We start from the raw sequence: 15,300 nt of genomic DNA, 5'->3' as shown, positions 1-15,300 counted from the left end.
TTGTTGTAGGGGTGTGAATTTTCTATAGGGGTTAATAGGCAGCATTAAAAACACATAAACACAAACATCACTGTAAACAAAAGAATGAGTGTACAACAGATTTGGGGAACCTGTGGCCTTCCAGATGTCATTGAACTCCAGCTCCCATCCGTCTCAGTGGGCATGGCTGATGGAGGTTGGAGTCAAACATCTGGACGGCCAAAAGTTCCTGGTGTACCAAGAAGCACACCACCTGATAATATTACTTTATGCACTTCTCTAATTTGATGTTACATTGAGGGATTATGGAGGGTGCTGTTTGTTTATTTGTTCAGTTTTATTTTTAAAAATTATCCCACTTTTCTTTTTGAAGAAACTCATACTAAATGCCATTTTTGGCAACAAATTTAAATGTATTGTCACATCTAAATTGAGGGGAGAAATTGGTGAGGGTGTGTGGAACAGCATAAGGCCTTGCCACTAGACAAGATTTGAGAGTATAATTAAAAGATGGCAAATAGTTATTTCATTTGTTGCTTATAAATTTTCCCACCATGGTTTGTGTGCATGCACAAACATATTTTTTGCTGCAGGCCTCAAAATGTCTTCCTGTATTTAAATTTTATTTATTTATTTATTTATTTATTATTATTATTATTATTATTATTATTAATGATTTATACCCCGCCCATCTGGCTGGGTTTCCCCAGCCACTCTGGTTAGCTTCCAACAAAAGATTAAAAATACATTAAAACATCAGTCGTTAAAACCTTCCCTAAACAGGGCTGCCTTCACATGTCTTCTAAACGTCAGATAGTTGTTTATTTCTTTGACATCAGAAATACATTCTGCCTCATATGATTGATTTTTATTTTTTTTGCCTCAGAAATATGTTCTGTCTCGCATACTTCAATTTGTGCCTGAAGCACAAAATGTCCACTTGAAGGACTTCTAAAACCCTTCCCCTTTAAAAATCACTCTATCTGGTAGCAAATTTTATATTCTCTTTTAATATATCTATCTTTACTCACTCCTGTTGCTAACTTGAAGGTAAAAATGCCAATGCTGAGGAAAGGAAGGCTGCCTTGAAAACTGCCGCAGAATTTATCACCAAGATGGGTTATCCCCGACACACACAGGTGAGATACAAGAAAAGTTATCCATAGACTTCCTTCTGTTATAGCAGGAACCTGTGGTCCTCCAGGTGTTGTTGGATTTCAGCTCCCATCAGCTCCAGTAGCCAGGGCCGGCTCACCCTTGAGGTGGGGTGAAGCAACTGCCTCAGGTAGCAGAAGCCCCTGAGGTGAAACTCCTACAGGCACCCTATTCGCCGCCGCCTCAGTCAGTGGTGGAGAAGTGGCACCAGCAGCAGTGCCGATTTCCAATGATATCTCACAAGATCTTACTAAAATCTCATGAGATCTCAAAGAGTGCGAGTCATCTCACAGGATTTTGACAAAACCTCGTGAGATTATGCTGGAAATCAGCAGTGGAAGTGGCACAGAGGCAGCGCTGGTAGAGGTGAGGGGCACAGCAGCAGTGCCAGCAGAAGAGGTGATGGGGCATATGATGCAGCAGAGCAGGGTGGCACTTTCCATTTTACCTCAAGTGACAAAATGGGACGCACCACCCCTGCCAATAGTCAGCATAGTCAGTGGGCAGAGATGCTGGCAGTTGTAGTTCCACAGCATCTGGAGGGCCACCAGTTCCCCACCCAAGTTAAGGAATGAGGTTAGGATGCATGGAAGGTAAGTAGAGAAAAGAGATGTTGCAGGAAACACACAAGGTTCAATTCAAAGCAAGATGTGGGAGGGCTGAAATGGGATTGTTGGCTCTCAAACCATGATTAAGGAAGGTTTGTTGAGTTTTGCTTAATTTCTTCAATTGACAAACCATGAATTGTGATTGTCCAGTAAGCCAGAATGTGAAACTATGGTTTGAATTTGACTTTCAATGCTTTGAGAGCCAGTGTGGTGAAGTGGGTAAGAGCGGTAGATTCGTAATCTGGTGAACCGGGTTCGCGTCTCCGCTCCTCCACATGCAGCTGCTAGGTGACCTTGGGCTAGTCACACTTCTCTGAAATCTCTCAGCCTCACTCACCTCACAGAGTGTTTGTTGTGGGGGAGGAAGGAAAAGGAGAATGTTAGCCACTTTGAGACTCCCTAGGGTAGTGATAAAGCGGGATATCAAATCCAAACTACTACTACTCTTCTTCTTCTTCTTCTTCTTCTTCTTCTTCTTCTTCTTCTTCTTCTATGCTAACCCTGGTTTGTGGTGATGTTTACATTGTCATAGTTCAATCACCACATAGATTGCTGGTAAGTAATGGGGGTGAAGTTAAGAACCTAAGGATTGAGACGACAGAATACAAAAGACTAGCAGGGTTAAACCATGGTTTGCTTTGGGTACATCTGGAACCTCAAACAATGGTTTGCCATACTATCTAAATTGAGCCTATGTGGCTCAACAGCTAAAGAACTGCACTGAGGCCTAGTGTCAAGAATAAATTGTGCTGATAAAGCTTCTTTTAAAAAGAACACTAAATAAATACAATTCTGTCCTAGTTTGGCTTCAGCTGAGACCATTCCATCTCAGGATACTTTCTTTGTTTCAGATCCAAGTCCTTCCCGACGGTGGCGAGACTCCTCTGTTCAAGCAGTTCTTCAAGAATTGGCGTGACAGGGACCAGACAGAGGGCATGGGTGTGGGCTACATCAATTCTCATGTGGCCAAGATTGACAACATTCCTTTCGATGCTGCCACACTACACACCTCCCCAACAATGGCAGCCCAGCATGGCATGGAAGATGACGGCACTGGAAACAAACAGGTAAGTGGGGGAGAGGGTAGTTATGCAAAATCGTCACTCTATTAGGCAAAAGGATCTGTCCAGCATTTGGCAGCTCAGGACTCTGAGCAAGAAAGACAAAAGCTGAGTGTGTATTGTACTGCAATCAGTGAGTACAACAGGAGTAATTATTGTTATGATTTGGGGGCGGTCAGTGTGAATGATACCTTAGGTCCCTTCCAAATCTGTGATGTTGTGTATGTGGGGTAGAATACATATGTTAAGTTAATGGCTTTGGCTGGTCAGTTAAGTGCTGTGAAGTCTTGAAGAGGATGCCATAAAGATAAATTGGTTGGCCTTTTCCCGCCTCACCTGGCTGGAGGCCATGGTCATCCTAGGAGGAAGAAGAAACTGACCAAGGAAGGCTGTGTAAGTGATGAGTTGTGTGAGTGAGTTTTGGCTAATGTTGGAAGTGGAGACACAGAGCAATATTTTGCTCTGTGCTGAACCTAAGCTGTGACTGGGGGCTTCGCTGGAAACCTAACAGGGAATCGAGATCTGTTGGGGTGTTAAATCTGTGGGTCCCTTCATCCTGTGCTCAGGTTGTGTATATGTGTAAATAAAGCCACCTATCCTAAAGATGTCTCCATTGGTCTCTCCTGTGGCTGATCTCCACCCACTGCAATTCCTAGACATGCTATCTTCAGTGGTAGCTGGAGTCCTTTGGGACTGGGAGGACGGAAGGCAGGGAGCCCCACAGTAGGTGGTGCTAGAGCCAGTGATAGGCAGAGCCTCCTCATTTGAGCATTGCCTGCATCATCCTCCCTGCTGAGTTCTACAAGGGCAGCACTGGAACTAAGGACGAGCAAGCAGGCAGCAGGGCCACCCCCTGGACTAGTAAGTTGAAAGCCAGGCAGGTGGAGGCTGGCTGAGAGCAGACTGTGGCTGGTGGGGCATTGCCCCATTTGCCCTAATGGACCAGCCTTGATCCTGGAGGCAGATCACTGTCATTTCTGATAAAGTAGCCATCAATAGCCCTTTTTCTCCCTTAATCTGCCTCATCTCCTTTTAAAGCCACGAGTTTGCCATTTGAACCATCCATCAAAGTTGGCAACTTTCAAAGCATTAGAGGACTTAAGTCATATCCACAGCATACATTAAAAGCACATGGCTTCCCTTAAAGAATCCTGGAAACCATAGTTAGTATCTCTGTGAGGAATAAACTACAGTTCCCAAGATTATTTTGGGATGGGGGAAGCCACGACTGTTGAAATTGCTATAAATGCACTTCAAATCTGTGGTGCAAATATACCAGTCCATACACCTGTCTCTCGCTTTCCCTACTCCTTTCACTTACATAATTTGTACGTCTTCATTTATTATTTCAAGAAGCTGGAACTCATTCCACCAATGGTCTCCTGTTTGCCATTTATCTGATTTGGATGTCATTTCTCTTCTCCCCACCCCCCTTCAGATCTGGAGAATAGAAGGTTCTGCCAAAGTCCCAGTGAGTCCCTCAAATTACGGACAATTCTATGGTGGGGACAGCTATATCATCCTGTATGATTACAGACATGGTGGAAAACAAGGCAAAATCATCTACACTTGGTATGATAACTTTTTTTCTTATTAGTATTTTTTTAAAAAATTAAGACAACTTTTGCCCTCAATGTTGCTGAACTACAACTCCCATCAGCCACAGCAAGCATGGCCGATGTCCAAGGTTGATGGGAGTTATAGCTCAGTAACATCTGTAGGACCAAAGCTTCCCCACACCTGATTTAAGGTTTTCTAACTCATAACAATATGGGACACAGGTGGCACTGTGGGTTAAACCACAGAGCCTAGGACTTGCCTATCAGAAGGTCAGCGGTTCGAATCCCCGTGATGGGGTGAGCTCCTGTTCCTAGGTCCCTGCTCCTGCAAACCTAGCAGCTTGAAAGTACACCGAAGTGCAAGTAGATAAATAGGTACCACTTCGGCGGGAAGGTAAATGGCGTTTCCATGTGCTGCTCTGGTTCACCAGAAGCGGCTTAGTCATGCTGGCCACATGACCCAAAAGCTGTATGCTGGCTCCCTCGGCCAATAAAGCAAGATGAGCGCTGCAACCCCAGAGTCGGTCACAACTGGACCTAATGGTCAGGGGTCCCATTACTTTTACCTAACTCATAACAACATAAGAAGAGCCTGCAGGATCAAGCCAAAGCCCATCTGGTCCAGCATCCTGTTCTCACAAATAGCCAACCAAGTGCCCCAGCAGGAAACCTGCAAGCAAGACCTGAGCACTCCTTCTTCAGCTTCCAGAAACCAGTATTCAGAAGCACATAAGCTCTGCCCATGGAGGCACAAAATAACCATCATGGCTAGTAGCCATTGATAGACTTATCCCACATCATTTTTTAAAGCCATCCAAGTTGATAGCCATCACAGTGGGAACAAGTTCCACAGCTGAACTTTATCATTGTGCAGAGAAGTACTTTCTTTTATATTTCCTGAAACTTCCAACATTAAGCTTCTTTGGATGGTCACAAGTTTCTAGTGTTTTGAGAGAGGGAGAAAAACTTTATTTTATATAACGTCTATTGTGTCACTACTTACTCTGCTTTTCACTAAACTAAAAAGCTCCAACAAATGTTTCCAAAGCAGTGTAAAAGAGGAATATAAAAAACCCCTACATATATAGCAAAAACAAATAAATGTATACATAACCTTAACAAAAAGTTATTGAAAGCATCAAATTATACAAATAGTGTTTATAATATAAAATGACCAAGTCGCTTTCAGAAAAAGCCATTTTTAAATGGTAAGTTTTTAATCAGCAACTAAAAGCAAAAATGCTAGGCGGTTGTCCGTTCGATTCAGAGCTGGTTCTATAGAGCCAGAGCCACAGTGCTAAAGGACTGATTTCTAGATCCACATCCACACCATAAATATAGAGTACCACTTGAATAGCCATGACTTTCCCCAAAGAGTCCTGAGAACTGTTGTTCTTTAAGGGTACTGAGAGTGGTTAGAAGACCTCTATTCCCTCCACAGAGCTACAAGAGCTGCATGCAATCCCCAAAGGATTACCCCTTGAGAGGAAAAAGGTTCCCCAATTATGCTGTGTAAACTCATATTTTTGCCCTTTGTTTTTTCAGGCAGGGCGCTGATTCCACCCAAGATGAAGTCGCAACCTCTGCTTTCCTTACTGTCCAACTGGATGAGGAGCTGGGAGGCACTGCAGTGCAGGTATTGCTATCTGGGCCAGCCCATGTGGCTTAACTAAAGATGGGTTCAGTTAGATTGAGCCGAAATAAGGGGACAAGAAAAGAAACAGATCTGTTAAATGCCAGAGCTGTAGCATGCTCCGAGAGATGATGAGACTATGCACCTGTGATCATTGAGGTTTTAAAACTACAGAACTACTTTTAAGACTGCTTTCATGCTGTGCAAAGTACACATATGTGAAAAAATCCAGAACTTTCAATTGGAGCAAATGAGAGTGCTAACAATATAAGATGAAAGGTTGCCATACGCCTGTAATTTCCTGGACATACCTGGAATATCACAGATGGAAGCAGTGTCCAGGCAAAAATTGGCCAAATGTCTGGGAAAATCTGGACGTATGGCAACCCATGTTGGCGGTGTTGTTTTTGCCGATTTTCCTTAAAAGTAGCTAAAAGCTAATGGTTTTGTGTCTGATTTTTCACTTTTTGAAATATGGCAACCCTATAAGATGAAACCAGAATGTTGAGCAGATATTTCAATAAAATTTGTCTGCCCAGATCAGGAAAATGGACAATAATTAAATTATATGGCAAAAGTGTTTAGAGAGATCACAAGAAACAGAAAAGTAATGGGGGTCCTCTAGAACAGTGGTTTTTTTGTGGGTGTATTATGCAATATATAATTGACACTCTTTGTGTCGTGGATAAGTGGTGGATTTATACTGGACCGTCCTTACATTGTTCTTTTTCAGTTATTTTTCAATGCTTCTCCAAGATTTCCACATTATCATCTGGAGGGGGCACTATTGTGCAACAAAAGCAGGAGAAAAAATAAACCAGAATATTTCTGGTATAAAAAGTTACAAGATTCCCGCAGAAAGTTATGGGGCACACACTGATTAAATGAATCAGTATGTCTGCCCCAAATGCTTCACAGGTGCAAATAGTACTGAAAGTGGAGTCACGTGTAACTCCCCAGATACCATCGCAAGCACAAACAAACATGAATGCACAATCAGGAGAATGTCTGGAGGGCCCTTAATGTCCAGTTAGCTGGCTATTTGGTTAAATGGCAGATGATTTGCTAGCTTTTAACTCGTCCTGCTGATTCACCACCCTCAGTAGTTTTGTATGCTCCGTGGATCCTCTGGCCTGTTTCCATGGTAGCTGCACATCGCAGGCATTCTGATGGTAGGTTGAGGCATGGCAGAGCTTGAGCCCTCAGGTGTTTTCTTCCTCTGTGGAGTGACTGTGGCCTCTTTTGTGATAGAAACGAGTGATCCAGGGCAAAGAACCGCCTCACCTCATGAGCTTGTTCGGTGGGAAACCTCTGATCGTGTACCAAGGTGGCACCTCCAGAGAGGGAGGTCAGACAAGTCCTGCGTCCACAAGGCTCTTCCAAGTCCGGTCTAGCACATCTGGCACTACCAGAGCTGTGGAGGTAAGTGACCTGTTGATACCTGTTGATCATGGACAGGCTTCATAGCAAGGCCTTACTTTTGGGGCCTTCTCCTAGTCAGTAGTTCTTTTTTCACCAGCTTCTTTCTTAACTAGTGCTGCTGTCAAATTCTATCCGAAATAAAATTTGGGGTTCCATTGATGTGAGATCCTGTTCCAAAGCAGGCAGCCACCTAAATACAAGCTGCTGTTCTTGGTGTGTTCAGCCAGGGAAAACTGGTTTACGCTATCTGCAATCTGAGCAAAATAAGAATGCACAAGAGCTGTCGCTCACAAAAGACTACAAAACCAGAGTGTGAGTTCTGTGCAAGTATGTGTGTGCAATAAAAAAATATATTGTGAGGAATATACATGGATTTTAATTAGAGCGAATGGCAGCGCTGACAAGAAGGAGTTTGAAAAATGAGCAGGCAGCCTTGGGTTTCTGCTGGAAAAATGAACCACAGTGACTTCCATTTTTGGGATACTTGACACACCATGCCCAAATGTTCAGCTTTAATTTCTCAAAGCTAAGTCTATTTTACTTGTGGAAATATAAGGAAGAGCATTCGGGCGTTATATTGCCTATGGCTAAATTATTCCAATGGAATTTTGTGACTACCTTCACTTACGTTCTGGAATACAGTCATACCTCGGGTTAAATATGCTTCAGGTTGAGTGCTTTTGGGTTGCACCCCTACGGCAACCTGGAAGTAACGAAGCTCGTGCATGCGCAGACGGTCAAAATGACGTCATGCGCTGAAGCGGCAAATCGTGACCCGCAGACGCGGGTTGCATTCGCTTCAGGATGCGAACAGGGATCCGGAACAGATCCCGTTTGTATCCAGAGGTACCACTGTAATTCCACTCTCACATCCCAAGCCTCCTGTCACTCCTAATTCCTGGTTGCCCAATGTTCCTCAAGGAGTCAGTGTTCTGTTTTTCATTGAAAAGGCAAGTCAAATTGGCACCTCTAAGTTCTGTAATGTTGAGGAAGCCACTGGGTAGCTAAAAAGTGTCTGTGCTGGCAGCCCTGATGGCAGGCTTACATTTGTCCCTTCACAGGTGGATGCAGCTGCTAAGGAGCTCAATTCCAATGATGCCTTTGTGTTGAAAACCCCCTCTGCTGCTTACCTGTGGGTTGGCAAAGGAGCCAGTGAGGCCGAGAAGTCTGGGGCCAGAGAGCTACTGAAGGTTTTGGGAGCGCGTGCAACCGAGGTTGCTGAAGGCGGAGAACCAGGTTTGAAGTGTGGACCATCCACACATCAGAATTCTTTATTAGTTGTTCTGTGATGCTTTCCCTAATGTCATAGCTGTCAACTTTCCCCCTTTTTTAAGGGAATTTCCCTTATTCCGAATAGGATTCCTCGCAAGAAAAGGGAAAAGTTGACAGCTGTGCCTAATGTTACAGCATTATTGCTCTTTGGAGGGCCATTCTTGTGCTACAATGCAACAAGAATGTAGCCAAAAACTACCTGGGAATACTTGTGGTAGGAAAAAATAAATCAGGATTTTTGCAGGAGGTTGTGGGTGTGCATCAACTGGAATCAAAGCAGCATATTCACCCCTAAAGTCTTGCAGGTGTAAACAGTCCTGAGAGCAGGATTGTGTATTGCTGTCCTAGAACCATCACCCCACATGGACTTTGGTGTGTTTTTAATGTTTTTTACTGATAATTTTAATTGTTTTTATTTATATTTTTTTAAAAAAACATGCAACCTGCTTAAGAGGTTTTGCTGCAATTGAATGATATATACATTTTGTTAAATAAAAATAGATAAGACCATGAACATCAATCATCACGAAAGAAGAATAAAAAAGACACAGGGACAGGCCATAGTTCCGATTAAAGGCACTGGGGTTTGCATGGTTCGTTTCCGGTCCTAAATCTATCACTGCGCTGTCTCAAAACCAGAGGCGGCCACATCCTTCCTGACGATGATGGCAAACCTGTATGTGTGGTTCCTTTCCTGTCTTGCAGCTGGTTTCTGGGAAGCACTTGGTGGAAGAGCTGCCTATCGCACCTCCCCACGGCTAAAGGACAAGAAGATGGACGTTCACCCACCTAGACTGTTTGCCTGCACCAACAAGAGTGGCCGCTTTACTGTGAGTACCCCATGCATTCAGGGCATTGCTGAGAACTTAGACCACCTTCAGACTGTCAGCATTTTTCAGGAGAGATGCAGGCACATACCAAGACATTTTGGTTGGTGCAATTACAGTGGATTAAAATGCACTGGTTTGTAGCCAGCTAAACTCATTGAAACTAATGGACCAAAGTTAATCATGTTCATTAATTCTAATGAGTCTGTTCTTAGTAGGACTAACATCGGATGAACCCCTTGTCACCCTAGTGCAACAATCCTGTTTCTGGTTAGGAAAGAAATCGAAAAATGCACAGAAAAGTGTGGGATGAATGTCTAGACACCACACACACAAATATGGACAAATGCTTATTGTTGCATATCTTCCCCACACATAAATCTCAGCAAACACTTAATGAAGACTAGATGTAGTCTAACTTCCACACAAGCTTTGTGCAAGCAAATCAGGATGAGTGCTCAATGAACTGGTTGCACATATAGTCTAATATTGTACTGCATTGAGGAATTAAAACCAAAGGAAGGTTTTGGAGGACGGTGGCAATGGGTAGTACAGTGTCATGGGCTGCTGAGTCTCTGAAGGTGTGCTTAAGCCAGCGAGGGAGAACCTGTGGCCCTCCAGCTGGTAGTCAATTACAAGTTCCATCATCCTGGACAATTGACCATGTGGTCTGGGGCTGATGGGAGTTGTATTCTAACCATGCCTATAGGGCCTCATCTTCCCCATCCCTGACTTGAAATAACCCGGTCTCATACCTGCCTGGCAGACAGGTGTGTGGCACCGTGTTGTGTTTGCTCAGTGATGAGGGAAAGGTATTCTGCACATGGCCCCTTTCCTAGGAGCCAATCTGCAGTCTCCTTTGTGATGAGTGAGGCCAATCAGGGTGAAAGGAGGTGGGTCAACATCTGAGGATTGGCTCCCTAGGGTCACTCTGGAGTAGACTCCTGGGAAGAACACTGTGGAGGACAAATCTAAGCATTTAGGAACACCAGCAACACAAGGTGCTTCAGTTTCAAGAGAATGGTGTTCAGGTTCTGTTACGTACAATGGAGCTTCAGGGATAGTGCAAGCTTCGGCTGTTTGTCCCCTTTAACATATCACCCTCTTAAATATTTGGTTTAGATTGAAGAAGTACCTGGAGAGCTGACCCAAGAGGATTTGGCCACAGATGATGTGATGCTCTTGGACACCTGGGACCAGGTATGTCACTATATCTTCACTAGCAATCAGTTCTTTTTGTGCTCCATATCAAAGAGACCAGTGTGGAACAAGGGAAATTAAAAAAAGAGTCACATTCAGTGATGCACCGTGAGAGCCAGTGTGGTGCAGTGGTCTGAGTGTTTGAATAGGATCTGGGAGATCAAGATTCAAATCCCTACTCAACCAAAAAGCCCACTGGGTAACCTTGAGTTGGGCACAGCCCCTCAGCCTAACCTACCTTGCAGCATTGTTGTGAGGACAAAATGAAGAAGGGCAGAAGTATGCACGCCGCCTGAAGCTCTTTGGATAAGAAGGTGGGATATAAATTCAGTAATAAGGATGGGAGGGAGAAATTTGATTCAGGTCACACTTGAAGGCAAACCTAGTTCACACTTTCTGAAACAAAACGCAAACTGAAACACAACCATCCTTCGAACGAGACATCACTTTGAATTTTGCAGCGCAGTTTTCCAGCCAAGTTATGTGTCCAAAAATGTATATACTGGGGTGAAGTGTGCCTGAAAACTAGTGAAAATAGCATACAATATTGGGGGGAACTACCTTGCAAAGATATGTATATTAGACAAAATTACATTAAAAGCAAATGTTTATATTAGGATGAACTTGCACTAAAATCCTGAGGAGCTATCATGAAGACTTTAAAAATGCAGAGAGCAGAACAAGACAGGAAAAATGAGAACCCAAAACAGACTCAACCATCCCTAGTTATGCAATAAGCTGCTTTATACCAGCTGTTGGGAATCACAAGTGGGGATACGACTGTTGTCATCAGTCAGGTCCATGGGCGTAGCCAGGATTTTTGTTGGGGGGCAGGACTTTTTTTAGGGAGGGCTGTGATGCGATTGGTGAATTAGTTAAGTATTTTTTTTTTATTTACTTGATCTGGGGGCAGCTTTCCACACCCCTCTGGCCACGCCTGTGGTCAAGTCCTGCTTGCACACTTTCCAGGGCCATGTGGTTGTTCACACTGTGACAGTGCACATACGGATGTTAACATTTCTCATTACCATTTTTTAAAAGGTCTTTGTTTGGGTTGGAAAAGACGCGAACGAGGTGGAGAAGACGGAGGCTCAAACATCAGGTAGGATGGGTATACACCTCTCATTTCTGGATTCATTTCTCACTGACCAATCAGGCCTTACACATCAGCACGTAGTAAAGCCACACTGAAATAAGTGCATGCAGAATGCATTACCATAATAAGATTGAATTCTAAAGAATTCCATAACAGTGGCCACATTCACACCCTTCATGTAAAGCACTTTGATACCACTTTAAACAATTATGAGCTTCCCCCAAAGAATTATGGGAGCCCCATCGCCATTGGCCATGCTTGCTGGGGCTGATGGGAGTTGTAGTTCAGTAGCATCTAGAAGGCCAAAAATTCCCTACAGCCATCTGAAAATGAGCCTCAATCCATCATCTGGAGACCTCTTTGTTGTAGTCCCTCAAAATTACTGTTCCATTTATTAGTCACATTTTTGCACTCAAGTGCCTCAAAACAACATACACAGTGAAAAATAAAGCAGAGACATTAGAATTAGACACAGAGAAATGAAACAAGCCCCACCCACCACACTTAAAGGATGGTCACAACAAAGGCCACAGACACATCTAACTACCCTCACAATTAAAAAAAAAAAAAGGAGTTGTATACAACTTACGTTCTATTCAGAGTACACCCACTGAAATCAATGGATCCAAGCTAGCCATGTTAATTATCTACAGTGGTGTGTGTTGAATAGCACTAGCATTATATGCAGGCTCAGAAGCCTGGATAAATAAGAATGTTTTAGCTTGGCACCTAACAGACAGCAGTGGCACCAGGCATGCTTCCTAGGGAGCCACCACTGAAAAGTCTTTCTTGTGTCATTACCCTCTGCACCACCCTCAGACATAGAAATGAATTCACAGGGTCCTTCCCCATGTCCTCATATCTGCCTATAAAAGCTTATTGATCCCTCTTAGGGGATTGCCCCCTTAGAATATCAGCAATAAGCTCATTTTTCTCTTGTGTTCTCTTCTTTTCCGTCTTCACTTGCATCTTTACAGCCAGGAGATATATTGAGACCGACCCTGCCAATCGTGACAGAAGAACTCCCATCACACTCATCAGACAAGGGTTCGAACCACCCACCTTCACTGGCTGGTTCCTTGGCTGGGAAGATGATTACTGGAGCACTGATCCTCTGGATAGGGCCATGGCCGAGCTGGCTGTGTAAAAGGAACAGCTTTTCTTTTTTAAATACATATATAAAAGTTTGGTGCCTTCACTGCCTCTTAAGAGCTACTCCTTTCCTCTACCACCAGCTGCAGAATTATGTCACTCTTTTTTTAAATAATAATAATAATAAATAGCCTAAGTAGCTGTGCAGGACCTGAATCTCACCATGAACTGTACTGCCTTTTCTGCTGCTTTGAAAATGGTCTTTAATAAAGCTTATGTGGAAACTCAGAAGGTTTGTTGGCTTCAGATAAAACTTATTGAGAGACACTGGGGTCTCCGTCTTCCAGGAATCATCCTAAGAACATATGTAGAGTCCAGCTGGATTGAGCCAGAAGTCCTGTTCTCACTGTGGTCAACCAGATTCCCCCTGGGAAACCCAAAAGCAGTAACTTAACACAGCAGTCACTCTCCCCTCCTGCAGTTTCCAGCAACTAGTATTCAGAGGCATACTAATTCCAACAGTGGAGGCAGAATGTAGTGGAATCCTCCACTCATCTTAATTTTCTTTTAAAGCCCTCTGTGTAGGTGGTCATCACTACTGCTTGTGGTAGAGTGTTATAAGCCTCTTGCCAAAGTCCTCACCAACATAGGCAGGGTCGCTGGTGCTACACAGTCCAAAAAAGGACGGTCTTGGTCCAAAGGTTATCCAGAAACAACATCAGGAAGCAGTCCAAGGTCAATATCACAGGGGGTTCTTCTAGCAACAACATGAGCCACATTCACACTGTGTATTTTAAGCACTACGATACCACTTTAAACAGTTATGGCTTCCCTCAAAGAATTGTGGGAGCTGTAGCTTCTCAAGAGTGCTGAGAGTTATTAGGAGAACCAGTATTCCCCTCACGGAACTTCAGCTGCCAAAGTTCCCTGTGAAGAGGGATTGATTGCTAAACCACTCTGAATTATAGCCGTCTGAGGGGTCTTCTAGCAACTATCGGCACCCTCATCAAACTTGCAGATGACACCAACTGGGAGCAGTAGCAAATGTCGCTAAAGACAGAATCAGAATTCAATATAACCTTAACAGATTGGAGAGGTTCTACGCATAGGCAGGAAGAACCAGATACACAAATATAAAATAGGGGACACCTTGCTTGCCAGTAGTATATATGAAAAGGGGTCTTAGTAGACCACAAACTTAACACGGGTCAATAGTATGATGCAGCAGCAGCAGCAAAAAAAAAAAAAAAAAAAAAGCTATTCTAGGCTGCATCAAGAGAACTATGGTGTCCAGATCAAGGAAAGTAATAGTCCTTCTCTATTCTGCCTTGGTCAGACCACACCTAGAGTACCGTGTCCAGTTCTGGGCACCAAAATTTAAGAAGGATGTTGACAAGTTGTAACGTGTGCAGAGGAGAGTGACCAAGGGTCTGGAAATCAAGCCTTGTGTGGAACAGTTGAGGAACTGGGTATGTTTAGGCTGGTAAAGAGGAGACTGAGAGGAGATATGCTAGTCATCTTCAAATATCTAAAGGGCTGTCACATGGAGGAAGGAGCAAGCTTGTTTTCTCCAGCTTCAGAAATAACTTTCTGACAGTAAGAGCCGTTTGATAGTGGAATTAACTCTGAGAGGTTGTTTGCTCTCCTTCCTTGGTGGGTTTTAAGCAGAGGTTGAACGGCCATCTGTCATGTAACAAACAGGACAATACTCCCCCCCCCCATCCAACATACACACACAATATAAATTACAGGTAGGTAGCCGTGTTGGTCTGCTGTAGTTGAAACAAAATTTTAAAAAATCCTTCCAGTAGCACCTTAGACACCAGCTAAGTTTGTTATTGGTATGAGCTTTCGTGTGCATAGTATCTGAAGAAGTGTGCATGCACACAAAAGCTCATACCAATAACAAACTTAGTTGGTCTCTAAGGTGCTACTGGAAGGAATTTTTTTATTTTGTTTCAACACAGTTTAAAGATAAAGATTCTTTAATTAGCCAAAGGCCCAGGAGAAGAGAAATGTTTTTGCCTGGCACCACATGCAATGGAGGTGCCAGGCAAGCCTCCCTGGGAGAACATTTCACCAGTGGGCACCCATCACCGAAATGGTTCTCGTGTCCTCCTGTGGCCACCGTCCAAACTTCTTGTGGTGGTGGTACAAGAAGCAGGATGAATGTTCATTGTTGTATAATCTCCCCACAAAAAAAAATTGGAAGGAGCAATCAATAGTATCCGAACATAGTCTAAACCCTGCATAAGCTTTGTGCAAGCAAATCAGGGTGCTAAACTCTAGTTAGGTCAGCAGGGCACCAGTTCCAAAGTGGGAGCAGCTACTGTCTGTAGAGCTACATCAGTGGCATTGGAAGAAGCAATGAAGTCATTGCTTGGTATTCTGAAACA

The 15,300-nt window shown here is 43.6% G+C and overlaps 1 protein-coding gene across 3 annotated transcripts in view; it reads left to right on the top strand.

Moving 5' to 3' along the window:
- Nucleotides 1-13,195, top strand: part of GSN (gelsolin) — a 60,777-nt gene extending 47,582 nt beyond the window's left edge. For all 3 annotated transcript variants that reach the window (XM_081847579.1, XM_081847578.1, XM_081847577.1), the window contains exons 8-17: nt 1,030-1,118; nt 2,594-2,809; nt 4,242-4,375; nt 5,908-5,998; nt 7,247-7,417; nt 8,479-8,653; nt 9,395-9,519; nt 10,639-10,716; nt 11,758-11,818; nt 12,790-13,195. In XM_081847579.1, the coding sequence (XP_081703705.1) occupies nt 1,030-1,118; nt 2,594-2,809; nt 4,242-4,375; nt 5,908-5,998; nt 7,247-7,417; nt 8,479-8,653; nt 9,395-9,519; nt 10,639-10,716; nt 11,758-11,818; nt 12,790-12,959 (1,310 nt within the window). In that variant the 3' untranslated portion in view covers nt 12,960-13,195. The remainder of the gene's footprint in view (nt 1-1,029; nt 1,119-2,593; nt 2,810-4,241; nt 4,376-5,907; nt 5,999-7,246; nt 7,418-8,478; nt 8,654-9,394; nt 9,520-10,638; nt 10,717-11,757; nt 11,819-12,789) is intronic.
- The last annotated feature ends 2,105 nt before the right edge of the window (nt 13,196-15,300 follow it).

The sequence above is a fragment of the Podarcis erhardii genome (assembly GCF_964252035.2).
Source record: "Podarcis erhardii genome assembly, chromosome: Z".
NCBI lineage: Eukaryota > Metazoa > Chordata > Lepidosauria > Squamata > Lacertidae > Podarcis > Podarcis erhardii.
This window is presented reverse-complemented; position numbering and strand designations above follow the sequence as displayed.